The sequence below is a fragment of the Ochotona princeps genome, chromosome 12, assembly GCF_030435755.1.
Source record: "Ochotona princeps isolate mOchPri1 chromosome 12, mOchPri1.hap1, whole genome shotgun sequence".
NCBI classification, from domain to species: Eukaryota; Metazoa; Chordata; class Mammalia; order Lagomorpha; family Ochotonidae; genus Ochotona; species Ochotona princeps.
In genome coordinates, this window is record NC_080843.1 from 61,875,812 (window position 1) to 61,898,088 (window position 22,277).

A 22,277-nucleotide genomic window follows, 5' to 3' on the forward strand; every position below is an offset into this window, starting at 1 on the left:
GGCAGCCAGTGACTTGGTGTGTGAATGTATTAAGGTAGACCTAATCAGCCAATAGACCTTAGAGAGATTTTCTCAACCTTGGAGGAATGAAATTGACAATGTCTCAAAACTGTCAAAGCCACTCAAGCAATACCCTCAGAGTATCCTTCTCCACATTGGGGTTTCAAAGATGCTATCAAGTGATTAGCTCCACCTCCAGGTGTTGATGCAGTTTGGCAGCTAAGACCAGCCCCTTTCCTTGCCTCCTCCCAGAGAAGAAAAGTGAGAGAGAAGAAAAGAAGCATTTGTCTCATCCATCTTCCCCCATGCCTCAACCCTCCCTATCCTAAATCAGTGGTCCTCATGGGCAAGTGGTAATATTCAGGTGATGGTTTCCTCCATCTGTCTTTGTGAGAGAAAAGCACAGGGGATGGAGCCCTCCAGGGACCCAAGGTGGCCATGCAGCTTGAGGGATAAGCCATTGCTGTTTTAATTTAGGAGCATTTGGGGCACAGCCCTGACCTTCTTGATTCGACAGTGATTCTTTCGCTCCTGGTGGTTTAGACAAGGGGGTCTAAGCTGGCCACATGTTGAGAAAGTAGATTCAGTCAGCACCAGGATAGATGTTATTGTGGTCATTTTGATGACTATCTGGTTTTCAAAACTCTTTCTGCATGGATGAATTTGCTTATTCTTTGTTATGTTCGGGAAGTCAGATGGCTTCTCTCCAGAACAGCTCTGTCTGGGTGGAGTCTGACACTCTTGTCGGCCCATCACGCTCTGAAGACATCCCTAATCTAGTGTGTAGCACACGGTATATAGCATTTTACATTTTTAAAATCCATTTGCCTAGGGAATGTTATCTGACTCACTTTTGTGTATCTTTTTTTCCAACATCCCTATCCCCTTGTTTGAAAGTCATAGGAAGTGTTCCATAAAAGCTCATCTGCCGACCTTGAAAAGGGTCAATGGCAAGCCCAAGATTTATTCAGAGACTAAACACAGGGCTGCAGCCACTGCCTGACAGCAGCCAGGCCAATCAGGCCTTGCTTCTCTACAGGCTTGCCCAAACCACACTACGCAATCCACAATCAAGTGCAGCGTCTGCTTGCTGAGCTGCACCTGCAGTCCTCCACTCTCGCCCTTCCTCTTGACGAGAACAATCCTCCTGCCCCTTCAGCTATAGGCTTGTTCCTCATGGGCCTGTGGTGTGGGGACTCAAACGCATGACACTTCCTCTTACATCCCAGGAGCTATGTACTAGTAGACTAGCAACCCCTGTAAAACTCTCCTTGCCTCCATTTGACAGAAACAGGCATGAATGCACATTCAAGAATTTGCTACTGGTTGTAGGGGAAAGGAATGTCTCAGAACGGTCAGAGCCACTCAAGCAATGCCCTCGGAACATTCTTCTCCATTTTGGGGTTTCAAAGGTGCCATCAAGTAACTCTCCATCTCCAGGTGTTGATGCAGTTCGGCAGCTAAGAGCAGCCCCTTTCCTTCCCTCTTCCCAAATGGAGGAAAAATTGGGGCTCCATAAAAGCTCATCTGCCAACACTGAGAAGAGTCAGGGCTGCCTCCGGACCCAGAGCAGCTAGCTCCCTGAGCCCCCATCCTCGCCCCCTACACCGTCCTGATCCATCCACTATGCTTCTCCCGCGAACATTTGCTCAGCCCACCCGGAATTGCAGCCCGAAAACAGGACTAATTTTCTGCAACTGATATCCCGTTGGCCTCTGCTAAAACTCGATATTCGGACCCAGAAACGCTTAGTAGCTGCAGGACCCTAAAGCGAGCCAGCCAAACGGCCGGTGACCCAGCGGTTGGGCAGCGGCACGGAGGATTCACCCCTTGCCTCCGGGGTCGAGGCTGGAGAGGTGGGGAAAAACGGGTGAACCAGAGTGACGTGCAGACGGACCCATCGCCGCCGGGGGCGCCGGCCGCAGTGCCCAATCGCCGGAGAGCCGCGGAGCTCGGCGACAGATCTCCGGCCCCAGCCAGCCCCGCCTCCTCCTTGGGCCTCTGTCCCCGGCAGCTGACCGTGGCAGAGTCCGCTGCGATCGCAGGCCGGGCGGCGGACCCAGCCGCAAACAGAAGCCACCAGCGACGCGCAGGCAGCCGAACGCACCGGGAGAACCGAGGGCTGCGCTGCGACCACGCAGGTGCCACCCTGGATGCGGAAGTGCGCCTGCCTCGGTTTGTTTTACGTCTGAGCTTGAGCCAATTTTACGGAGAATTCCCTTCCCTCCTCCTGGCCCTTAGCCCAACGCCGCCGGCTGCTTAGTCCCCGTGGGCTCCGCGCGGCGCCGGGCGCATATCCTCTAGCCCCTGATCCGGCTGCGTGCCGGTGCGCTCCGCTGGCCGCTACGCGCGCGGGGCTTCCGAGCAGACAGCGACCGGTGACACTGTTCACCTCTCCTGGCAGGAGAAAGGACTTGTACCGTGGGGGTGAGTGTTTTTAAAACATCAGGAAAAGGCCCCTTCCAATCGCGAGCAGCTTTTATATGTCCCCCCCACCCTTTGTGGGTTAACACGCAGCAAAATAATCAGTTACGCAACTGTTGTGTCCCCAAAGGAACTTCATTGTTTACTTCTTAAGGCCAAAAAAAAAAAAAAAAAAAAAAAAGCTGGCAGCTCAGTGGGTGTTGGAGGCAGGGAGGGATGAGGGACGCGAAGCTGGGCTAGGACGGATGCGGCTCCCTGCCAGGCGCCCCCCCACCAGGGCGCACCCTCGGCTTTCCGGAGTACCCTCATTTCCCGCAAAAGTTAGCGTCCTGGGGAGTGCGCCCTGCGATTCATCGCTCCCACGCTCCGCTTGCCGATGTGGCTCCGACTTTCCGGGCTTGGAACGCCTAGCCTCTGGGTCAGGTTGAGGCTGGCAGCCCCTCTCCTGTTTCTTCTTACAGAATTTACCTGTCTACCAAAATGAAGATTTTATTTGTTGAGCCTGCCATTTTCCTGAATGCTTTTGCCATGAGTCTAACCTCTCCGCTGACCACCCAGTATGTGTATAGAAGAATATGGGAAGAAACGGGCAACTACTCTTTCACATCCAATAGCAATATTTCTGAGTGTGAACAAAACAAAAGCAGCCCGCTGTTTGAATTCCAGGAGGTAAGATACTAACACATTCCTCAGGTGTCCTAGAGAGAGGCAGGGGGCACTGGGGTTCTAAATGGACGAGTACTTCACCCTCACCACGTCTTGGACTTCTCGACCTACAAACACTCAGTTTCACCTTTTTGTTTCCTGACCCCTTTCACCTGTTTCTCTCCCTTCTCCTTCTTCTTCTTGAAAAAAAAAAAAAAGCAGAAATCTTGTCTCCACTGGTTCACTCCCCAGATAGCCCCCCAAGAGCCAGGAGCAGGCCAGGCCAAAGGCAGGATCCAGGAGCCAGGTGCTTCATGCAGGTTTCCCAACGTGGGTGCGGGGACCCAAACCTTGGGGCTTTATGCTCCGCTGCTTCCCCAGGCACACCAGCAGGGAGGTGGATCACAAAGGGAGCAAGCAGGATAATTGGCACTCCTAAGGGATGCTGGCATTGTAGGCAGTAGCTTTATTTGCTTTGTCACCACACCAGCCCTCATCTGCTTCCCTTCCAACTTCCTCCTCCTTCTATGGCACCAGTTCTTCTGCAAACATCACCTTGCCTTTCTCAGCATTTTTTTCCTGTCTGGTTCACTCCCACAGTGTTTGCAGAATTTGGGGCTGGGAGTCAAGAACTCAATCCAGCATTCCAGGTGGGTAGCAGGACTACTGGGTAGGCGTGAGCAGGAAACTAGAGAAGCCCAGACTCAAACCTACCCACGCTAATACAGGTTCCAGCTGGCATCTCACCTGCCAGGCCAAGCGTCCCTCCTGACTGCTCTTTTCTGTTGTTCTCACAGCAGTTCACTTGCTTCCTCCGTGGCTGTCTCCCTTCTTTATGCAAAAAGGAAAGTCTGCTTACTGGACCAAGGCGGGCTGGGCTGGCTGGGCTGCTGGGTGCATGGAGAGCAGGTGAGGCTTAGTGCTTCTGCTGCTCTCTGGCCCCTTCCCTCAGCCTTTCACTGAGGACTGTGGGTCCTTGGCTGTCCGGGCTTGGGGTTGAAGCAGCATTGTGTCACCTTCCCCTTGGTGCTGGTGTCAGTTCCACTTTGTGGGTGTAGATCAGAGACGATACTTTGACTCTGGAGACACTGAAAATGTTGACCAGATACTATGGAACCCTTCTCCCTCCCCACAAACTCCTGTCCAGCTGGTGACTACACTACTTACAAGAGGAGTTAACTTCCCCATTCTGCTGCTCCCTTCAGTGGTTTTATGATAGAACTCCACCGAGGTCTAAATGCAAAGCAGAAAGCACTCTAGATTTGGAACTGTTTTTTCCTGCAAAAGCCTCAAAATCAGGCCCCAGTTACCAGTGTGGAACTCTTCCCTCGGGGGGCATTTTGGAAGACCCCAAAACAGTAGTGCCTTCCAGGCCCAAGATGGGAAGTGCTTGCAGAAACTGAATCACCTTTCCACCTCCTGGGAGCTTGCTTTCTCTGGGGCTCACAGGGCCCCTGGCAGGGAGAGGCTTGTGCTTCCCGAGGTGCTCTCCAGTTGTCAGCTGGAACCCGCCCCAGTGAGGCCCCTTAGTTGCTCAGTTCCTCCTTTCAGTGGGAGAGGTACTTTCAAGAATGGCCTCTGGACAGGCATGCCCACATCTGGATCCTGGGCCGTGGGTGGCAAGGTCACACCCAAGGACTTTCATCTTCCTCTCTGAACTGTGGGCTATCCTCTGTCATTCCCAGGAGTGAGCAGCTCCAATGGGTACGATTCTTTGTGCTTTTGATTCCCTGCTTTGCTTCGCCACACCCCTGGGAGTCACCCTTTTGGTTCCCTGGAGAGAAAGAAGAGGACATGAAGGTGATAAAGAGATGCTGGCCTTGCCATCTAGAACTGAGGGGGCATAGCCTGTGGCCTGGTCCATCTCCTGAGAGTTCCCCACTGCCTAACACAGTGGCCTCTTTGCAAAGATCTTGCCTACATTTTCCAACTGGATCTTATGTACTAATTGTTGTTTCATTGGATTCATATTTAAGGGACTCTACTACCCTGGGTACTTACCCTGACAGCTGGTGCTTGTCATTGTGCAGGTGGCTTTTCTGGGAGTGGGGCACCAGATATCACCTCAGCCTGGGACAGGGACAGGGTGTACTGGCCACTTGCCCTTTACAGAGAGCATTCTTCCTTCCCTTCGGCACTTCCTTCCGGTCCCTCTGAGAACATCCTGTTCCCTGAGCTTCCACCTGTAACACCCAATGCTATTGGAGGGATTCTGGCTGCTTGCTCACCAAAGGAAGCGTGACGGGGTTGTGGACTCCTCTTGAAACCCTAAAAATAAGAGATGTTGCAGCACATGGCACCAGACAGAAAATGAAGAAATGTTGTTTTATTCAGCTCCAATTCAGTTTCTTGCAACTCCACTCAAAACACCAATTGTGGGACCAGTGTTGTGGCATAGCACGTGAAGCTGCTGCGTGCAATTCCTGAATTCCATATTGGAGGGCCACATCTAATCCAGCGCCACGCTAATGCTTATGGGAAAGCAGTGGGAGATGGCCCAAGAACTTGGGCTTCTGCCTTCTGCCTTGGAGGCCTGGATGTAGTTCTAGGTATGAGGCTCCTGGCTTCAGCCTGGCCTAGCCCTAGCTGTTGTGGCCATCTGGAAAGTGAACCACTAGATGGAAAATCTCCTTGTCTCTGTCTCCATTCCTCTCTTTCTGTCGCTCTGCCTTTCAAAGAAATAAAAAGATTTTTTTATTCAGAAAATCAATTATATATAAGAAAGCAGTGCACATTACACTGATGTTTAAGAGATTTTACTTGTAGGTCATATCTATCCTTCCTACGTAACAAATATATGCTTTCATGTGTGTGTATGTGAAGGAAGGTTATTTTGAGTTTCAGGGTATAGATAGAAGAATGAATGAGCTATCATTTATATTTGATATTTGGAGAAGTTTTTATGGATGAAGGCTTTGTCTTTTCAGCTGATTTTGTGTTGGTGTATTTATATACTCAAAAAATAGCTGTTAATTAGTAACTTAAACTGTTGTTCAAACCTTCAGGTTTTCTGAGCTCTGTGATTGAGAGGAACACCTGTATACTTTTCTTGGTCAATGAAACTATCTCTAAAGGACCCCTTAATAGAATGGTAAAGCTGTGGAAAGGGATTTTCAGTTAAGGAGAAAAGAAGTAATAGACTTTAGGCATGTTTGTGAAGGAAGAAATTTGTAAACTTCTTACCATTCTTTCCTCTCCTTGTTAAATGATTAGTTTTGAACTGCAGGGATAGCTCATGGAAAAGTAGAATCAAAAAGTGAAATTATTTTGGTGAAAAAATGTTGAAAAGCATATATCTGATGGATCTTTAACTCAATGAACTCATGGAAAATGGAAAATAATTTTTGGAAAAAAGATTTATTTATTTTCACTGGAAAGGCAGATCAGATTAACAGGGAGAAGAAAAGACACAGAGGAATATCTTCCATCTGCTGGTTCACTCCCCAAATAGCCACAATGGAGAGAGCTGAGCCAATCTGAAACAAGGAGCCAGGACTGTCTTCCAGGTCTCTTGCATGGGCTCAGGGTCCCAAGGCTTTTGGCCAGCCTCTACTGCTTTCCCAGGCCATTTACCAGGAGCTGGATGGGCAATGGAGCAACTGGCACAGCAACCCGCACCTGTAGGGAATCCCAGTGCATGCAAGGTAAGGGTTTAGCCATTGAGCTTTTGCACTGTGCCCTAATTTCATTTTTCTATGAACTTTTTTAGTACCCTTATGATAAATTGCTAATTGGTGTCTATCATCTGATATTTTTTCATATAGACTCTGTTATTGGAAAAGAGCAATTTGGGGCAACTAAATAGAGCATGAAATTGTTCCCACTCAGGAGTTATCTGTAAACATTTTAATAATGAACTCAGTCCCTTAGTACCAGCTATTCCTTACTTAGGAAGAATGACATGAAATATTTCTACACTTGATCTTAGCCAAAAGGCTGAGAAGCAATTACATGAAATATTTCTACTCAACTGGAATTACTACACACATCTTAGCCTATGAAATTGTGGTGTTTTTAAAATTGACCTTGCTTTTCTGCATTGATCCCTGACTTGGTACATTGTTGTCTGTCCCATCTTTAACAGGAAATAGCATTCTGTTGACTCTGATTTCTCCATTTGCCATGATATAATTTATCACTATAAATCCCTGCAGTCTAAATGGTAGAGACAGGCACACGTGCATGACTCCTTTCTTAGATCTTGACTTTGATTTTCAATGGAAATGGGCTTTGGCTTTGTCATGGTTCAAATCTGTGTCTTCAAACCTAAGTCCCACATGAGAAGGCAGTCTGTGTACAAGACTGGGTTAGGGATGATGACAGACAGAAAGAGGAAGATGGAGCTTGGTAAGCAGGGTAGAAATGGGAGAAACCCAAAAGGAGAACATCTTGTTGAGATGTTGATTCAAAGGTAACTTCTCTGTAGTCATCCTTTGCATACTTACTTGGCGGCTACTGTATGTGGTAGAGATTTAAAGATGTGCTCAGGAAGTCTTATCTAGTCAAAACGAGAGAATTAAAATTGAACAAAGAGTATGAGTTAAGCATATAAACGTCTGACTCTCACCTCAGCCTATGAAGCAGAGATGGCCACCCAGAGGAAAAAGCTATTGAGATATGTAATTTGGTCAGGATCACGCACAGACATGAAGCGCAGAGACGCGATCTACCTGCCTGTTCATTCTCTCAGTGTCTACTGAGTATCCATGCCTCAGCACTCTGCTCAGGGCTGGGGATCCTGTGGCAGGGAAGTCCAAGTCCCTGCCCTTCCCATGCTTGGTTACAAGCGGTGAAAGTGGCAATATTCTCTGTCTGTGTGGCTCATCCTTTGCTTAGGGTGTGTTCTAGATATCCATGAATAAACTTTTGTTCCATTGAACCTAGTATGTCCCATCTGAAAGACAGCACACACTATCTAGAACAAATTTGGAAAATACAGGGAAGTGAAAACAGAAATTGTTTGGTAGAGGCCTTTGGCCTAGCAGACACCCACATCCCACATCACAGCACCCGGGTTTGCTATCTATCTCCAGCTCCCGACTCCAGCTTCCTGCCTCTGGAGACCCTGGGAGGCAGTAGTGATGGCTTAAGTCACTGGGTCTCTGTTACCCATGTTGGAGACCTGGATTGAGTGCCTGGCTGTTGACTTAAATCCATCATAGCTCTGGTCGTTGTGGGCCCATGGAAAGGAACCAGTGGAAACATAATTCCTCTCTTTCTTTCTCTGTCCTCTGCTACACCTGCCTCTGTTTCTCAAATGATTTTTTAAAAATGATTTCCATTAAATAGCAGGTGTTAAAATTCTCACATTTTCCACTCTGTCTATGCGATTGTCATTGTTCCTGTCCTCACGAGGTGAGTTGATCTCACTTCTTGCTTCACAGCATGCTGCCTTTGTTAGTCAAGGTAAGGTTTCTCTTTGGGGTTCGTTTTATTTTTAATTTTCCTTTCTGCAATAAAAAAAAATAAGTTTCTCAACAATTTGATTGTGGAGGCACAGGTAAAAAGGGGTAGTTGAATTCTTCCACACTTGATCTTAGCCAGAAGGCTGAGAAGTGATGGAGTTTTTTCTATTCTCCATTAGTACAGAAAGGAAGACATCTCATGGAAAAGGCCACTCAACGTGACCACTGAACATGGCTGCAAAACGGTGGCCATGATGTCTTGTGCTAACTCTTTCTAGAAGACAGAAAAATGATAGTCTGGCCCGTGTCAGAACCTTTGGAGTCTATAGGTTTACACTTTTTGTTGTTGTTGTTGTTTATAGGCTAAAGTGTTCACCAACATCTCTGCACATCATGATTAAGTTTGAATGATTATGCTATCCTTGGAGCTGAGATAGAATTAAGCCATGCCATCCCCACCTGTACACCAAAGATTCCCCCACATTTGGCGAGGTCAAGAGACGTGTGGTCTTCTACACCATGATATTTTGATGCACAGTGTGTAAATTTCTGTACGTATATAGTGTCTTCTTTCTTTCTTTCTTTTTTTCCTTCTGCAGGAAGTTCAGAAGAAAGTGTCTCTTTTTAGCCTGCAGATGGAAATAAGTGGGTTAATTCCTGGCCTCGTGTCCACTTTCATCCTGCTGAGTAACAGTGACCTCCGTGGACGAAAGCTACCAATGGCTTTGTCTTCTGTTGGCGCTCTGGCCACCAGCATCTGGCTCTGCCTGCTGTCCTACTTTGCCCTTCCCTTCCAGCTTTTGATCGCCTCTGCCTTCCTCGGTGCACTCTGTGGCAATTACACCACCTTCTGGGGAGCCTGCCTGGCTTACATAGTTGATCAGTGTAAGGATCACAAGCAAAAAATCATCCGGATAGCCATCCTTGACTTCGTATTTGGGCTGGTGAATGGACTTACAGGAATTTCATCTGGCTATTTCATTAGAGAATTAGGATTTATGTGGTCCTTCGTAATTGTTGCTGGGGCTCTTGCTGTTAATTTGATCTACATTTTATTTTTCCTCCACTATCCAGTGAAAGAAACTTCACCAGAGACTGTCACCATGTCATGGTGTGAAGGCATTAAAAACCTGTTTTACCGAACTTGTGAGATTTTTAAGAATGTTTCTGGTAAGCGGCGGACTACGCTGTGTTTGTTAATTTTTACAATGATCACTTATTTTTTCGTGGTCGTTGGCATTTCCCCGATCTTTATCCTTTATGAGTTAAATTCACCTCTCTGCTGGAATGAGATTTTTATTGGTTATGGATCGGCTCTAGGCAGCGCCTCTTTTTTAAGCAGCTTCGTAGGAATCTGGCTTTTCTCCTACTGCATGGAAGATATTTACATCACCTTCATTGGCATTCTTACCACCATGGTGGGAATGGCTCTGACTGCTTTCGCCAAAACAACACTGCTCATGTTCCTGGGTGAGTTACACAGGTGGTCTTAGAAGTATGTGCTTTGTGTTAGAGAAGGAATTCAGTCTGTTGGGAAAAAAAACCTTTGACACAAAGCTTCTAGTTTTTTTCCCATTCAAGTTGAATTAAAGGTGTTTTATAAACACTGCTTTGCCAGAACTCAATAAGCTAAAAACCAAAAAAATTTTAATCAATTTACTAAGGGGCCAGCATTGTGGCTTATCAGGTGAAGCCACTGCAGGTAACACTGGTATTCCATATGAACGCCAATCTGAGGCCCACTACTCTGTTGTTTCCCATCTGTTAATGGGCCTGGGTGAGCAGAGGAAGATGGCCCAAGAACTTGGGCTTCTGCCATCCTTGTGGGACTGTGATAGAGTCTCTGGTTTCTGGCTTCAGCTTGGCCCAGCCCCAGCCATGAGACCATGTAGGAAGTAAACCAGTGGATGGTAGAACTCTCTTCTTTCTGTTGTCATTCTGCCTTAAAAATAAATAAAATAAATCTTGTTTTTAAAAATTAATGAACAGCCACAATTTTCCAAATTCTTGTATCTGCCAAAAAGATGGTTTTGAAGAACATTTTTTTCTCCAAAATAAACATTTCTTAGAATGTTGCTAAGATCATTTTCCATTAGAAATATTTAGATCAGTGACATAAATTATACTCAAAAGATTGGTAAGAAAAACTCTTCCTCATTGAATTTATTCAAGAGGAAAATTATCTCAGACAAGAGTATGTAAACTGATCTTTCAATACGTCACTGTGTGAAGTGATTTTTGACTCTGGACATTGGACTGGTTCCTAATTACTGCCCCCTCCTGTTTGTGTAAGGGCAGAGTGAGATCATGCATTGGCAAGGGCATCAGAACTAAAGAGGAGGGAGCTCCAGAAAGATGCTGTCAGGCCTTTCTAGGTGCAGGTGTTGACCTTGCTACCTTGCAGGGAGGCAGTGAACCAATGGGCCTTTTCTCCATCTACAGCGCTAGGTACCTTACCTCATTACTCGGAACTTGATTCTCATCTTTCAATGGACAGAATGAGTGCAATGGCTTTCCCAAAGTTTCCTGAAAGGTCATGGATTTCAACATTTTTTTCCTTAAACAAACTTGTATTTTAGTTTCTTAAAATTTTTCATCTCATTTGAAAAGGAAAGATCTTCCATCTGCTAGGTCACTCCCCAAATGTCCTCATCATCCAGGGCTAGGACAGGGTCAAACAGGGATGTGAAACTTAATCCAGGTCTCCCCTATGGTGGCAGGGACCTAAATATTTGAGCTATTACCTGCTGCCTGTGCAGCGTGCATTGGCAGATAGCTGGATCAGAAGTGGAGGCGCTGGAGCTCAAACCAGTCCCTCTTGCATGGAATACGGGCATTCTGTGTGGCCAATTAACTGTTATGCTAAACACCTGCCCACAAACTTTTGGAAGTGCTTATATCAGATAACTGTGAAGCTATTAGCACAACGTCTATCATTCAATAAGTTCCGGTTTTATATTCTGTCTCCCTAACAGCTGCCAAGGTATAAGCTAACGTGTGAAAATACTTTGAAACCCATAAGCAGACTGAAAATGTAAAATGTGCCTTTTTAATGATATCATTGAAAATGCTACTGAGTTTTAAGGGTCAACATTTAAGACCGAAGACAATTTGTATTCATGAAACTATTCAGCCAAAAGGTGAACAAACAAGACAATAAAGAACAAGTTTGTCAGTAAATGACTCGGTTTTGTAAAGGAATGCCACCATTGAAAATGCCAAGTCTGATAACCAAAAACCAAAGCCAAACAAATAACAACTGTTTAGTAATTACAGTTGGTTAAATAAGAAGCGGCTACACAATCAATCTCAGTTGGCAGATTAATGCAAAACTGGATCTAAAACTTAGGTGAATACTCTTTCTTGATCCTGATATAAGGATGCTTTTGTTAAAAATCTATTTTTATCTGAAAGATAGAGTACAGAGAAAAGGAAAAACAGAGACAGAGAGATTTTCCATTTACTGGTTCACTCCCCAAATGGCTGATGAGTCAATCTGAAACCAGGAGCCAGAAACTTCCTCAGGTCTCCCATGTGGGTGCAGGGACACTAGGACTTAAACCATCCTCCACTGCCTTCCCAGCCCATTAGCAGGTAGCTGGATGGGAAGTGGAGCATCCAGGACTTGAAATGGCACTCATATGGGATGCTGGCCCCAAAGGCAGAGTCTTTAGCCTGCCATGCCACATAACCTTCAATTGACTTATCCAGAGTCTGTTGTAACTCATTGAATAGAATCCTACAATTAATTAGTTCCACCTTTTCGTACAGTGCATTAAGGAAGCTGACAAAAAAAAAAATGAAGCACTGAGACAGGTAAAAATTGCTTTGTACTTAAAATTGGATGTGGGTTTGGTGACTCTGCAATGACTCCTGCCATTTCTCTCCTAGTCAGGGTACCATTTCTGTTCACCATGGTGCCGCTGTCTGTGCTACGGGCCATGCTGTCAAAAGTGGTTCATTCCACGGAACAAGGTGAGTTAAAATTGTGTGTGAGGTGGTAATGACTACAGTTTGTAATGACCTACCTAATCTGTGCACAATCAGTGTGAAGTCCTTCAGAATCCCCACAGCTCGTTTCCTGCATGGATCTCCCCTAGACATCAGCTGAAGCATGCTACCCCTCCACAAGGGAGCCCATGCTTAGGGCCTTGTGCTGGAAGGGGACTGCTCTGGCTTAAGTCTGATCATGCCCCATCCAATAAAGAGAACAGCTGAGTGGCTATGCCCGCTGGGAGCCCACTACTGCACTCCCAACCCAGGGCTCCACACTGGCCGCTGGATCCCTATAACTCCTAGTCCAGACAGCTGTGCACCCAGTGGGGCAGGGAGGAGGGAGCTAGACAATGCCCTTCCTCAGCCCCTTCTCCTGAGAGGAACCCCCAGGGAATCACCTCTAGACCCAAAGAAGAACCAAGTGGTGACTTTAGAGCGGGGTCTGGCCAGATCTAATAATTGCAGAGCGGGGTGGGGGTATGTCTCTCTCTGAGAAGGACGTACAAGAATAGAGGTGGCCTGCAGCCCAGGACTGAGGCCCAAGCACCAGCTCTGTCGGTCTTATGGTATTTCAGCATGGACTCCTTACTGTAAAAAAGTACAAGGATGCCAAGTTTGCATCCAGTCTTCAAAGTCACATTTCTCACAATGGAGAGAACATATTTAAATCAGCAGTTTGTTAGCCTAGCTCACAGCTTCTAAATCCAGGCAACTCTTGATAACCCCTGAGGATTGGTTTCAGAAACTGTGCAAATACTGGAACGCATGCATGCTTGATCCCGTCCAGAACTTGGGAGTAGTGTACACACATTCCTTTGTGCTTTGAATCAACTCCAGATTATGGATCATATCTAACAAATGTGTTGTATACAGTTCTACGATGTGGTTGGGGGAATGATGACAAGCATAAAAGCCTGTGCATGTTCAGAACAGAGGCCACTATTGTAAGCCTAACCGCATTTCTGGTATATGCTGAGTTGAATCCATAGATGCACAGAACCCACAGATGCAAAGGGCGAACTGCACCTGGAATAGAGTATGTTGAACTCTGGTTCTTCCTCATACTCTGGGAGCCACACAGCTTACAGCTGCACTCAAGTTCAAATCCTTGCGAGAAACAGGATCTCATTCAACCATGTCCCCTTGTGGTCATTATGTTGACACAGGCAGTGAGGAGGCAGCCAGGGAGCATGCCTCAAATGGGGCGGAAGCAGAGCAGAAACACCATCACCTTTTGCTCCCCTTTCATCCTTGGATCAAGGGCAATGGGAAGTTGTGCCAGCAAGGACGTCCAAGTTATAAAATCTGTGGGTTCAGCCTCCCATCTACAGAGGCAGAGCACAGATGATTAAACAGTGTGGAACTAGTCAAGCAGGAAAGTTGTAGCTCCCACTTAGTCACAGGTGCTGGGCCGGCAGTCGTTCCTCCGTGTTGCATCTAATAATGATCACTAGATTCTGGCACTTTGTTCTATTTTCTGTCTCAGCCTAATGCCAACTGGTCTTATTTGAGCATTTCTCAAGAATCCTTAATTAGGCTATTGTGTTTATGCCAGATTACTCAACACCAGGGAAGACTGCCTACTTCAATATGTTATAAATGTATTTCTTGATTTTTCCCTCTACTCGTAATATAGCTGGATAGTTACACAGCTACTTCTGGGCTGTGTGGTGATGGTTACCTTGAAAATCACTTAGGAATATAAAAACTGTATAACTAGACTAAGCAAAAAAGCAGCCTGCTGCCTTGGATGATGCAGTAATTCCTTAAAGCCGATACCAAAAGGACAACAAAAGGAAAAAATAAATTAAACTGCATCGAAAAGTGTTGTCCAAAGTTTGGCCTTTAAAAACTTTGGTGCTTCCATATCTCAGAGCATGCCCCACATCCGGGACTTGGGGTGGGCAGGAAACCAGGTGGGGCTTCTCCCTCAGTATCCCTCTTTACCTCAGATACATGATGGAAACAATATTGACATAATAGCATTACCCACTTCCCTATCCCCCGAACCTTTTTTTTTTCTTTTTTTTCTTCTTTTTCCTTTAACTGTAATTAACTATGTAAAGATTGTCAACAACAATACAATAAAATAGATTAAAAAAAAAACAAATATAAAGTCAAAGAAATTAACTACAAAAAAAAAAAAACTTTGGTGCTTCAAAAGACACCAGTAAGTAAAAAACAACCCTCAGAAGATGAGAAAATATTTCCAAACCACGTATCTGATAGGCAACTTGCATCTAGCATCCATCAGACCTCTTAGAACTCAACAACAACGAGACCAACAACTCAATGTAAAAATGGGCAAAGGACGCTAATAGATATGCCTCCAAAGGAGATGGCCACTAAACAGGTGAAAAAGGTAGAACTCATCTGCCATCAGGTAAGGGCCAACAAAAACCCCGCTGACACCTACCAGGGAGCCAGTCTCAAATGGCCCATAGCACATGTTGGTGCGGAGGTGGGAGCCTGGGGTAGACAGTGCTGTTAGCAGGGACAGGAAATTCTGCAGCCACTCTGCAAAACCAGCTGGGCAATCCCACAGATCAGAGCCTCCTGATGACTCGGCACCTTCACCTGTGGACCTGAGAGAAAGGAACACAAGCCTGGTACACAAATGGGCACAACTACATTGCCGTTCATCCCAAAAGGGTAATGACGCAAATAGCCATGAGCTAGAGAGTGGATAGGCTATGTATGTCTCCCCAGTGGGCTCCTAGGCATCCAGACAAAGCAAAGATAACTTTATACACATCACAACATGGAGGAGCTGTGATGGCTTCATGCTAAATTAAAGAAACAAAACACAAAGGATCATGTCTCCTCCTAAGTATAGCCCTTTTATATGAAATATCCACAATAGGAAAATCCATCAATATAGAAATTTGATTTGGGCCCACTTCTCATTTGGGGAGAGGAGTTACCACTAACACATGTGGAGTTTGCTTTTGATGAATATGTTCTACAGTCAGATGGAGATGATGGTGACACAATTCTGAATATACTGAGATCTGCTCAACAGTTCTCTTTCAAATGTGAATTCCATCTCCATAAAATTTTAGGGAACAAGATTTGCCTGGTATGACTTACAGCTAAATTAAATTTGTCAGGATAAAGGCAGATAGGATATTTTGCTTTGTTGTTGTTGTTGTTGTTTATACCTAGCTATATTTGCCAAGGCTTAAAAATTGATTGATTTGTTTAAAATGGGGAGAGGGAGAGAGAGAAAGAGCAGGAAAGAAAGAAAGAGGTTTTTTGTTTGTTTGTTTGTTTTTTCATCCCAAAATAGCTACAACAGCTAGGACTGATACAGGCCAAACCCAGGAGTCAGGAGCACCTTCTGGGTCTCCCAAAAGGGAGGCAGGGCTCAGGTACATGAGTCATGTTCCACGGCTTTCTCAGGTGCATTGGTGTGGAGCCGCATCAGAAGCTGAGCAAAGGCTCAAACCAGTGCTGCACTGGGAGACACAGATGGCACACAGCAGCTTAGTCTGTGCCTTCCACCACTGGCCTGTGTAAATATCTCTAAAATATCAGACTGGTCATCCAGTGTGAGTATCAAACATAGTAATTTTTTTAAAATGTTACACATTTTGGCATTTCTTGCTCTGAGTCGTGTGACTTTGTGAACGGTGGCACCCTTATACTGCAAGGATGCAATTACTTTGGTTTTTAGGTGCAAACCAAGAAATCCTTTGACGGCTGTTGGCATTTCCATGGCTGATGTGTCTCTGTGCTTCATTATCCTCAAAAGCTGGCCATTCATTACGAAAATATGATGTACTTTACAAACGATCAGAGGACATAGGGAAGTAATGCGGAAGTTTTCAGGGGCCGATTATTGATCTTACAGGAGAAAGTGGAATTTGCATAGTTATTCTGAGGTCATCTCTTCCTTTCACAGCTGTGAAAGTTGTAGAAAGTGCTTTCCCTTAACATAACCTGTGTGCTCCTTTTGATTATAAACTGGACTACAGCAGAACAATTTTTTTAGGTTCTATTGGACTTTTAAAAAGATTGGAAAATATACTTTAATTGCACTTATTATGACTGCTTCTCTTTGGAAACTCTTCAACAAGCTGAGCTGCTCTGAGTGGCAAGCTCCAACCCCTTCATCCTGGTTGACTTCACACACAGCACGCTGGCTGACCTACTTCCCACCCAGAGCGTATTAGCAGAACATCATAGGACAAAGAGTATGTTGTCTGCCCCCAAAGCCACTGCTGGCTCAGCAGGGATATAGAAATGACAGAAGACAGTTGCTCACAAGGACAAGTAGAATTTCCTTCTCATTAAAGTGACCTCATACAGCATCACAAATCACAAATGTTGTAGGTATGTAAGGTACTTGCTGATGAATGGGTAGACTTCCAAATGAGGCCTTTATTCATTCACTGGGCAAATATTTCTTAAATATCTCCATGTGCTGGCACAGCTGGGCCTGGGGACACGGCATCAAGCCAGGCAGATGTGTACTTGGCATGAGCGGAGCCTTCATTTTCATTGAAAGAAGACACACTGTTGGACAAACATAAACTTATATCTAATACTGTGTGTCCTATCATTTAATGATGAATCTAACGCAATATGAGATAATTTACAACAGAATGGAAAGATTTAAATAGGTAACAACCAACATAAAGCTCAAGAGACCATGTTGGTGGATGGTGATTTGAATACAGAATTAAGGGGCCTGGTGCAGTAGCCTAGTGGCTAAAGTCCTCGCCATGCATATGCCAGGATCCCATATGTGCATTGGCTTTAATCCCGGTGGCCCACTTCCCATCCAGCTCTCTGCCTGTGGCCTGAGGAAACAATCAAGGACAGCCTAAGGTCTTGGAACCTGCACCTGCGTGGGAGACCCAGAAGAGGCTCCTGGCTTTGGATCGATGCAGCTCTGGCTGTTGTGGCCACTTGGGAAGTGAAACATCCAACAGAAGATCTTCCTCTCTGTCTCTCCTCTCCTCTCTGTATAGCTGACTTTTCAATTTAAAAAATCTTTTAAAAAAAGGATACAGATTAGACTATACATACAATTTATAATCTGTGTGTGAAAGGTAATCATCAATCCTGGCTTTTCCTTCCTGCTAATCCAAGCATGACAGTTATTTCTGTGATGTGTTTATCCATAAGAACGCATTGCTCTTTATCATGGATTTGGGAATAAGCAAAATAGCTTGACAATGAAATCTGTGAAAGCAGAAACTACATAAAAAAACTGAGCAGATTGTACCAGTGTCACTGAAAATGGCCACAAAAGTTTATCTGAAGCACTACACATTTTCCAGAGGAAGCAAAGTACTTCAAAATGGCCAGTCTTGGGTGCCAGGCCAAACTTTAAAAACTGGCAGACCTTCCGGTTCTGAGGGTGAGCTTGGACAGAACATGCAGTCGTGCGGTCCTCAAACAATGCCGCACACCTGACCTCCTCCCAACCTGGCGTACGGCAGGTGTCGCTGCAGCGGGTCCCTGCCGCTCCCGGAGCAGAGGCAGCTGCAAGCAGGTGAAATGCAGGCACAGCTGCGCCTGAGCACAGCATGGTCAACTTGATGAATCAAACATGCAGGGACCTCGGGGTGCCTGGAGTTTTGGGTCATTTTGGAGGGAGCAGTGGGAACCATGACTTGTCAGGAGCCAACCTGTCCACATGGTGAGGCAGCTTAGCCTGGGGATGGTAGAATGGAGAATGGCATTGCCAAAGACAGGCAGGGGCAGGTGTGGCATTGTCTGGTGCTGTGGCGGGGAGGAGAGACCCGAGTCAGCTGCTACTGCCCTGTGGACACTGGAATTCAACTTCTGTTTTCAACATCTCGCACCTCAAGTCCAAGGAGAACTGTTTGTCTGGGGTTCTTAGTTGGCAAAGGGTTTCTCACCCTCAGGGATTTTTGAGAGAGTAACTTGGATCCACTGAGCGTTGTCTCCAGGTCTAATGTTTTCCATGAATCCCAAGTTTGTCCATGTGTTTTTGTTGGTGGCTTTGTGATGCAGCCTTTTTTTTTTCCTTCCGTCACACCCCTACCCCAAACAGGCACCCTGTTTGCTTGCCTTGCCTTCTTAGAAACACTGGCTGGAGTTACGGCAGGATCTACATTTAATGGGATCTACTCGGCCACAGTGGCTTGGTTCCCCGGCTTCCCTTTTCTGCTCTCCGCTGTTCTGCTGTTAATCCCACTGATCAGCCTGAGGTACGTGGACATTGTTCTCAGATTCCCTAACTCCAGGAGAAACCCCACGAGGGTCGGTTGAAGATCTGCCCCATACTGTGCTTTCCTCTAGAACCTTTAGCTCTGGGACACCTGTCAGCAATGGTGGAGATCAACGAAGAGAAAGATGGTAGCAAAGCTGGCCAGAAGTAGGAAAGAGAGTCAAACACTTTGAGAAGTTACCCCTTTCTCTATCAGTATCATTAAATGACCGTCTAAGAATGGAGCTGCACAAAGGCACTTTGAAAAGTCCACAGAACGTGAAATTTAAAATGAGCCTATCTGGGGGCATCAAGCTTTGGTACCCATGACATATTCAAAGAATTCATGCGAAATGCACATCAAAAAAGAAAAAAATTACAGGGCTTGATAGTGATTTTGCACCAACACAAACTTATTTTATTCAATTTGCCTCAAAATTTTTAAATTTGAAATGTTGACAGAGAAAGAAGAGGTTTACCACCCAATGTTTTACTCCCCAAATGGTCACAATAACCTGGACTGGGACAGGCTGAAGCCCTGAGCCAGGAACTCCACCCAGGTGTCCCACACAGTTAGCAGGAGCCAACCACCTGGGCGATTATCTGCTGCTTTCCAGGGTGCAATAGAACAGAACTGGGTCAGGAGTACTTCAATATAGGATGTCTCTTTGCAAGCGGCAGCTCAATCTGCATTGGCACCACACCCAGATTGACAACAGAGTACAGTAGTATTAGTAGTTGCTCTGACTGATAAAACATGGTTTTTACTGGGCCATTCACCTATTTAGAAACCTCAAAAATGTATGCTATGCCAGTGAGCACCTGATGAGATTGCTGGTAGTCATTTACTCAGCTCTGTCATAAAACAATTCATGAACTTGTAATAAAAGATTCAGGGGGGCTGGCAATTTGGGGCATTGCATTAAACTACCACTGGCAATGCCAGCATCCCAAATCAGAGTACCAGTCTGAGTCCAAGTTGCTCCACTTCCCATCCTGCTAATGCACTTGCGAAGGCAGCAGAAGATGGCCCAAGCGGAATTCCAGGCTCCTGGCTTCTGCCTGACTCTGGCCTGGATACTATGGCCCTTTGAGGAGTGAACTAGCAGATGGAAGATCTCTACCTGTCTTTCAAATATTTAAAATAAATTTAAGAAAAAGAAAAGTTCATAACTGACCAGTTAATTCCTCTTATAAACCTATGCTAAGGAAATTATTGAAAATGTCACCAAAAGCTGATATTGAAAGATCAGTATGGCAAAATTTTTAAAAGGGCAAAATGTCCAACAGTAGGAAAATGTTTACTTACAGGAGCATACAGCCCCTTATCATGAAAAATGACTTACCTGTAGGAATTTCCTGCATGGGGAAATAGGATAATTAGTAATTTTAATTTTGTTATTTTAATATTTCTCACATATTTATAACTGTCCCGTTATCGGCATATGAACAAAAGGATAGTTATTCTATTAGTAATAAAGTAAATATGGGTGGGCTTTTAAGAATATTTTAATCTTATCCTGCTCAATCATTTGAAAATCAAACTTGCAAGCACTTTTCATTCGTTCCAAGTACCCTTGAGTCTTAGTTTCAGTTTCAACTACTCAACAGGGTCTTTAGCAATAGCGTTAGTCCCTCGTGTCTTCTGTGGTCTGCACAGATGGCCAGTTGCCCGGATAGGATGCCAGGGGACCAGCAGGTTTGCAGTTATTCTTGCAGTGTTCTGCAAATGAGTCAGTTGTGTCCTGCTAAAGGAGCCAGGATGCCCCCTCCACGCACATTTTGTCTGATATGTTAAGTGCCATGTGACCAGGCAAAGACAGAGCACAGCTTACTAATTTATGAATGACTTCACTCCCAAATTCACAATGTCACATCTGCTTTTGCAGCGCTGTCAAGTGCATCAACTGGAACGAGGGAAACTACAGAATCCTCTTACAGGAGGAATCACACGAAGACACGCTGGGCTGAAGGCTGGGATTAAACACCGCACGGGACCATCCCCATGAGGCACTGTGACTTCGGAAGGATATGACTCATCCCGCAGCAGGTGCCTCCTGTACAAGCAGTGCTGCTCATTCTTCCTTCTCAGCTGAACAGTCCAAGGAACAGTTCTTGGCTTCCACTTCCTACAGCACCAGGCACTTGGAGCACTTCATGTTGATCAGGCAATATATTTCTAACACAGGGAAGTACAGATCGCAAAAGACTTCTCACTGTTGGATTTCTGAAAGTCAGAGTACCCAGAAGGATGGAGAAAGCCAGATGAGACCCAAAGTCATCCTTGACCTATTGCGGGCTCTCTGCAACCCAGGGGACCTCTTCACCTATACCTCTTCATCTGCAAAACTGGGTTTCTGACCTCTCTCAGGGATTCTGGACACATAATGAAAATGACAATGAGTAACTTGCTGAGAGGGAAACAATTATGCATATTTTAAATATTAACATGATTTTGCCCATTATGTAGCTAATGTTTCAAGTAGTGGAGCGATTGATAGTCAAAGCTTTTCATAGGTACAAGATCCTAAAAAGAAAACATTTCTGCCCCTTGAGGACAGTGACAATGACTATTCATTCTGTCCTCCATAAAGAACACTGTTTTGTTTTTTTTTCATTTTTCCCAATATGTTTCATCAGCAGATCGCATGATGATACTTTTACATGCAACACAGAGATGATTAGGAAAGAAAAATAAGAAGTAAAGTATTATTGTAGAGACAACAGTGAGCCCTTGTGTCAGTGGATATCTTGCAAGCTGCTGCAGGGAATTCTAGTCTTCCTCACCCAGCTCTCGCTCATCCTTCCCACAGCAGAGATGGCGGCTTCTAAAGCACACATTTTGCACTGGCCAACACCCACAGGAAAACAAGCCAACCAGCATGCCGGTCCCGAGTTCTGATTGGTCTCCTTCCTGCGCTGTCTCCTAGAGCCCCGTGCTCATCCTTGTATCGCTGAGGTCCTAGAAAACACTATACCATGTTGTCTTGCACCTCTGCTGTCTTTTTTCATTTGCCCTTCATTCCATGTTACATCATAACTTTCAAGTGTCCGCCAGATCTTTCCCTCTTTCTTGTAGCCAGCCATCTCCACACATTCCCCCAGCTCCACAGTGCCTGCCGGGCTCCAAGAGCTCCTACAGACACAGGACGTAGAGCCCAGAATCTCCCATTGTCTTGATACTGTTTTCCCTCCCAGATAATCATCTCCTAGGCACAGGGACAATGTTTTATTTGCTCATTATGACGTCAATAAATGTTCTTTGAACTAAAATGACTACAAAACTTTAGTTTTTACTTGTAAGAGTCACTTAAAGATATATGTGAACATACATACATATATATATTCATGCTTATGAGAATAATCACTGATGTCATGCAATACTCAGCCAACCCTATGAAATACAAAATATACTATCTATGCAGGTTTTTTTTTTAAGATTTATTTATTCTCATTGCAAAGTCAGACATACAGAGAGGAGGAGAGATGAGTGCAATGGCCGGTGCTGCGCTGATCTGAAGCCAGGAGCCAGGAACTTCCTCCAGGTCTCCTATGTGGGTACAGAGTCCCAAGGCATTGGGCCGTCCTTGACTGCTTTCCCAGGCCACAAGCAGGGAGCTGGA

The 22,277-nt window shown here is 45.3% G+C and overlaps 1 protein-coding gene and 1 long non-coding RNA gene across 4 annotated transcripts in view; one reads left to right on the forward strand and one right to left on the reverse strand.

The window, feature by feature from the left end:
* The window catches only part of LOC131481588 (uncharacterized), a 50,271-nt gene extending 47,691 nt beyond the window's left edge, over positions 1-2,580 (reverse strand). The window contains exon 1 of the long non-coding RNA XR_009246428.1: positions 2,393-2,580. This is a non-coding gene — a long non-coding RNA (uncharacterized LOC131481588). The remainder of the gene's footprint in view (positions 1-2,392) is intronic.
* Positions 1-21,938, forward strand: part of SLC46A3 (solute carrier family 46 member 3) — an 81,899-nt gene extending 59,961 nt beyond the window's left edge. Inside the window, exons 1-5 of one of the 3 annotated variants that reach the window (XM_058670918.1) lie at positions 2,317-2,427; positions 9,074-9,944; positions 12,366-12,449; positions 18,499-18,655; positions 20,544-21,938. In XM_058670918.1, the coding sequence (XP_058526901.1) occupies positions 9,110-9,944; positions 12,366-12,449; positions 18,499-18,655; positions 20,544-20,625 (1,158 nt within the window). In that variant the 5' untranslated portion in view covers positions 2,317-2,427; positions 9,074-9,109 and the 3' untranslated portion in view covers positions 20,626-21,938. Of the gene's footprint in view, positions 1-2,316; positions 2,428-2,719; positions 3,094-9,073; positions 9,945-12,365; positions 12,450-18,498; positions 18,656-20,543 lie in introns of those variants that run through there. The other 2 variants (XM_004577695.3, XM_058670917.1) reach the window with 2 other exon arrangements.
* Positions 21,939-22,277: the final 339 nt, after the last annotated feature.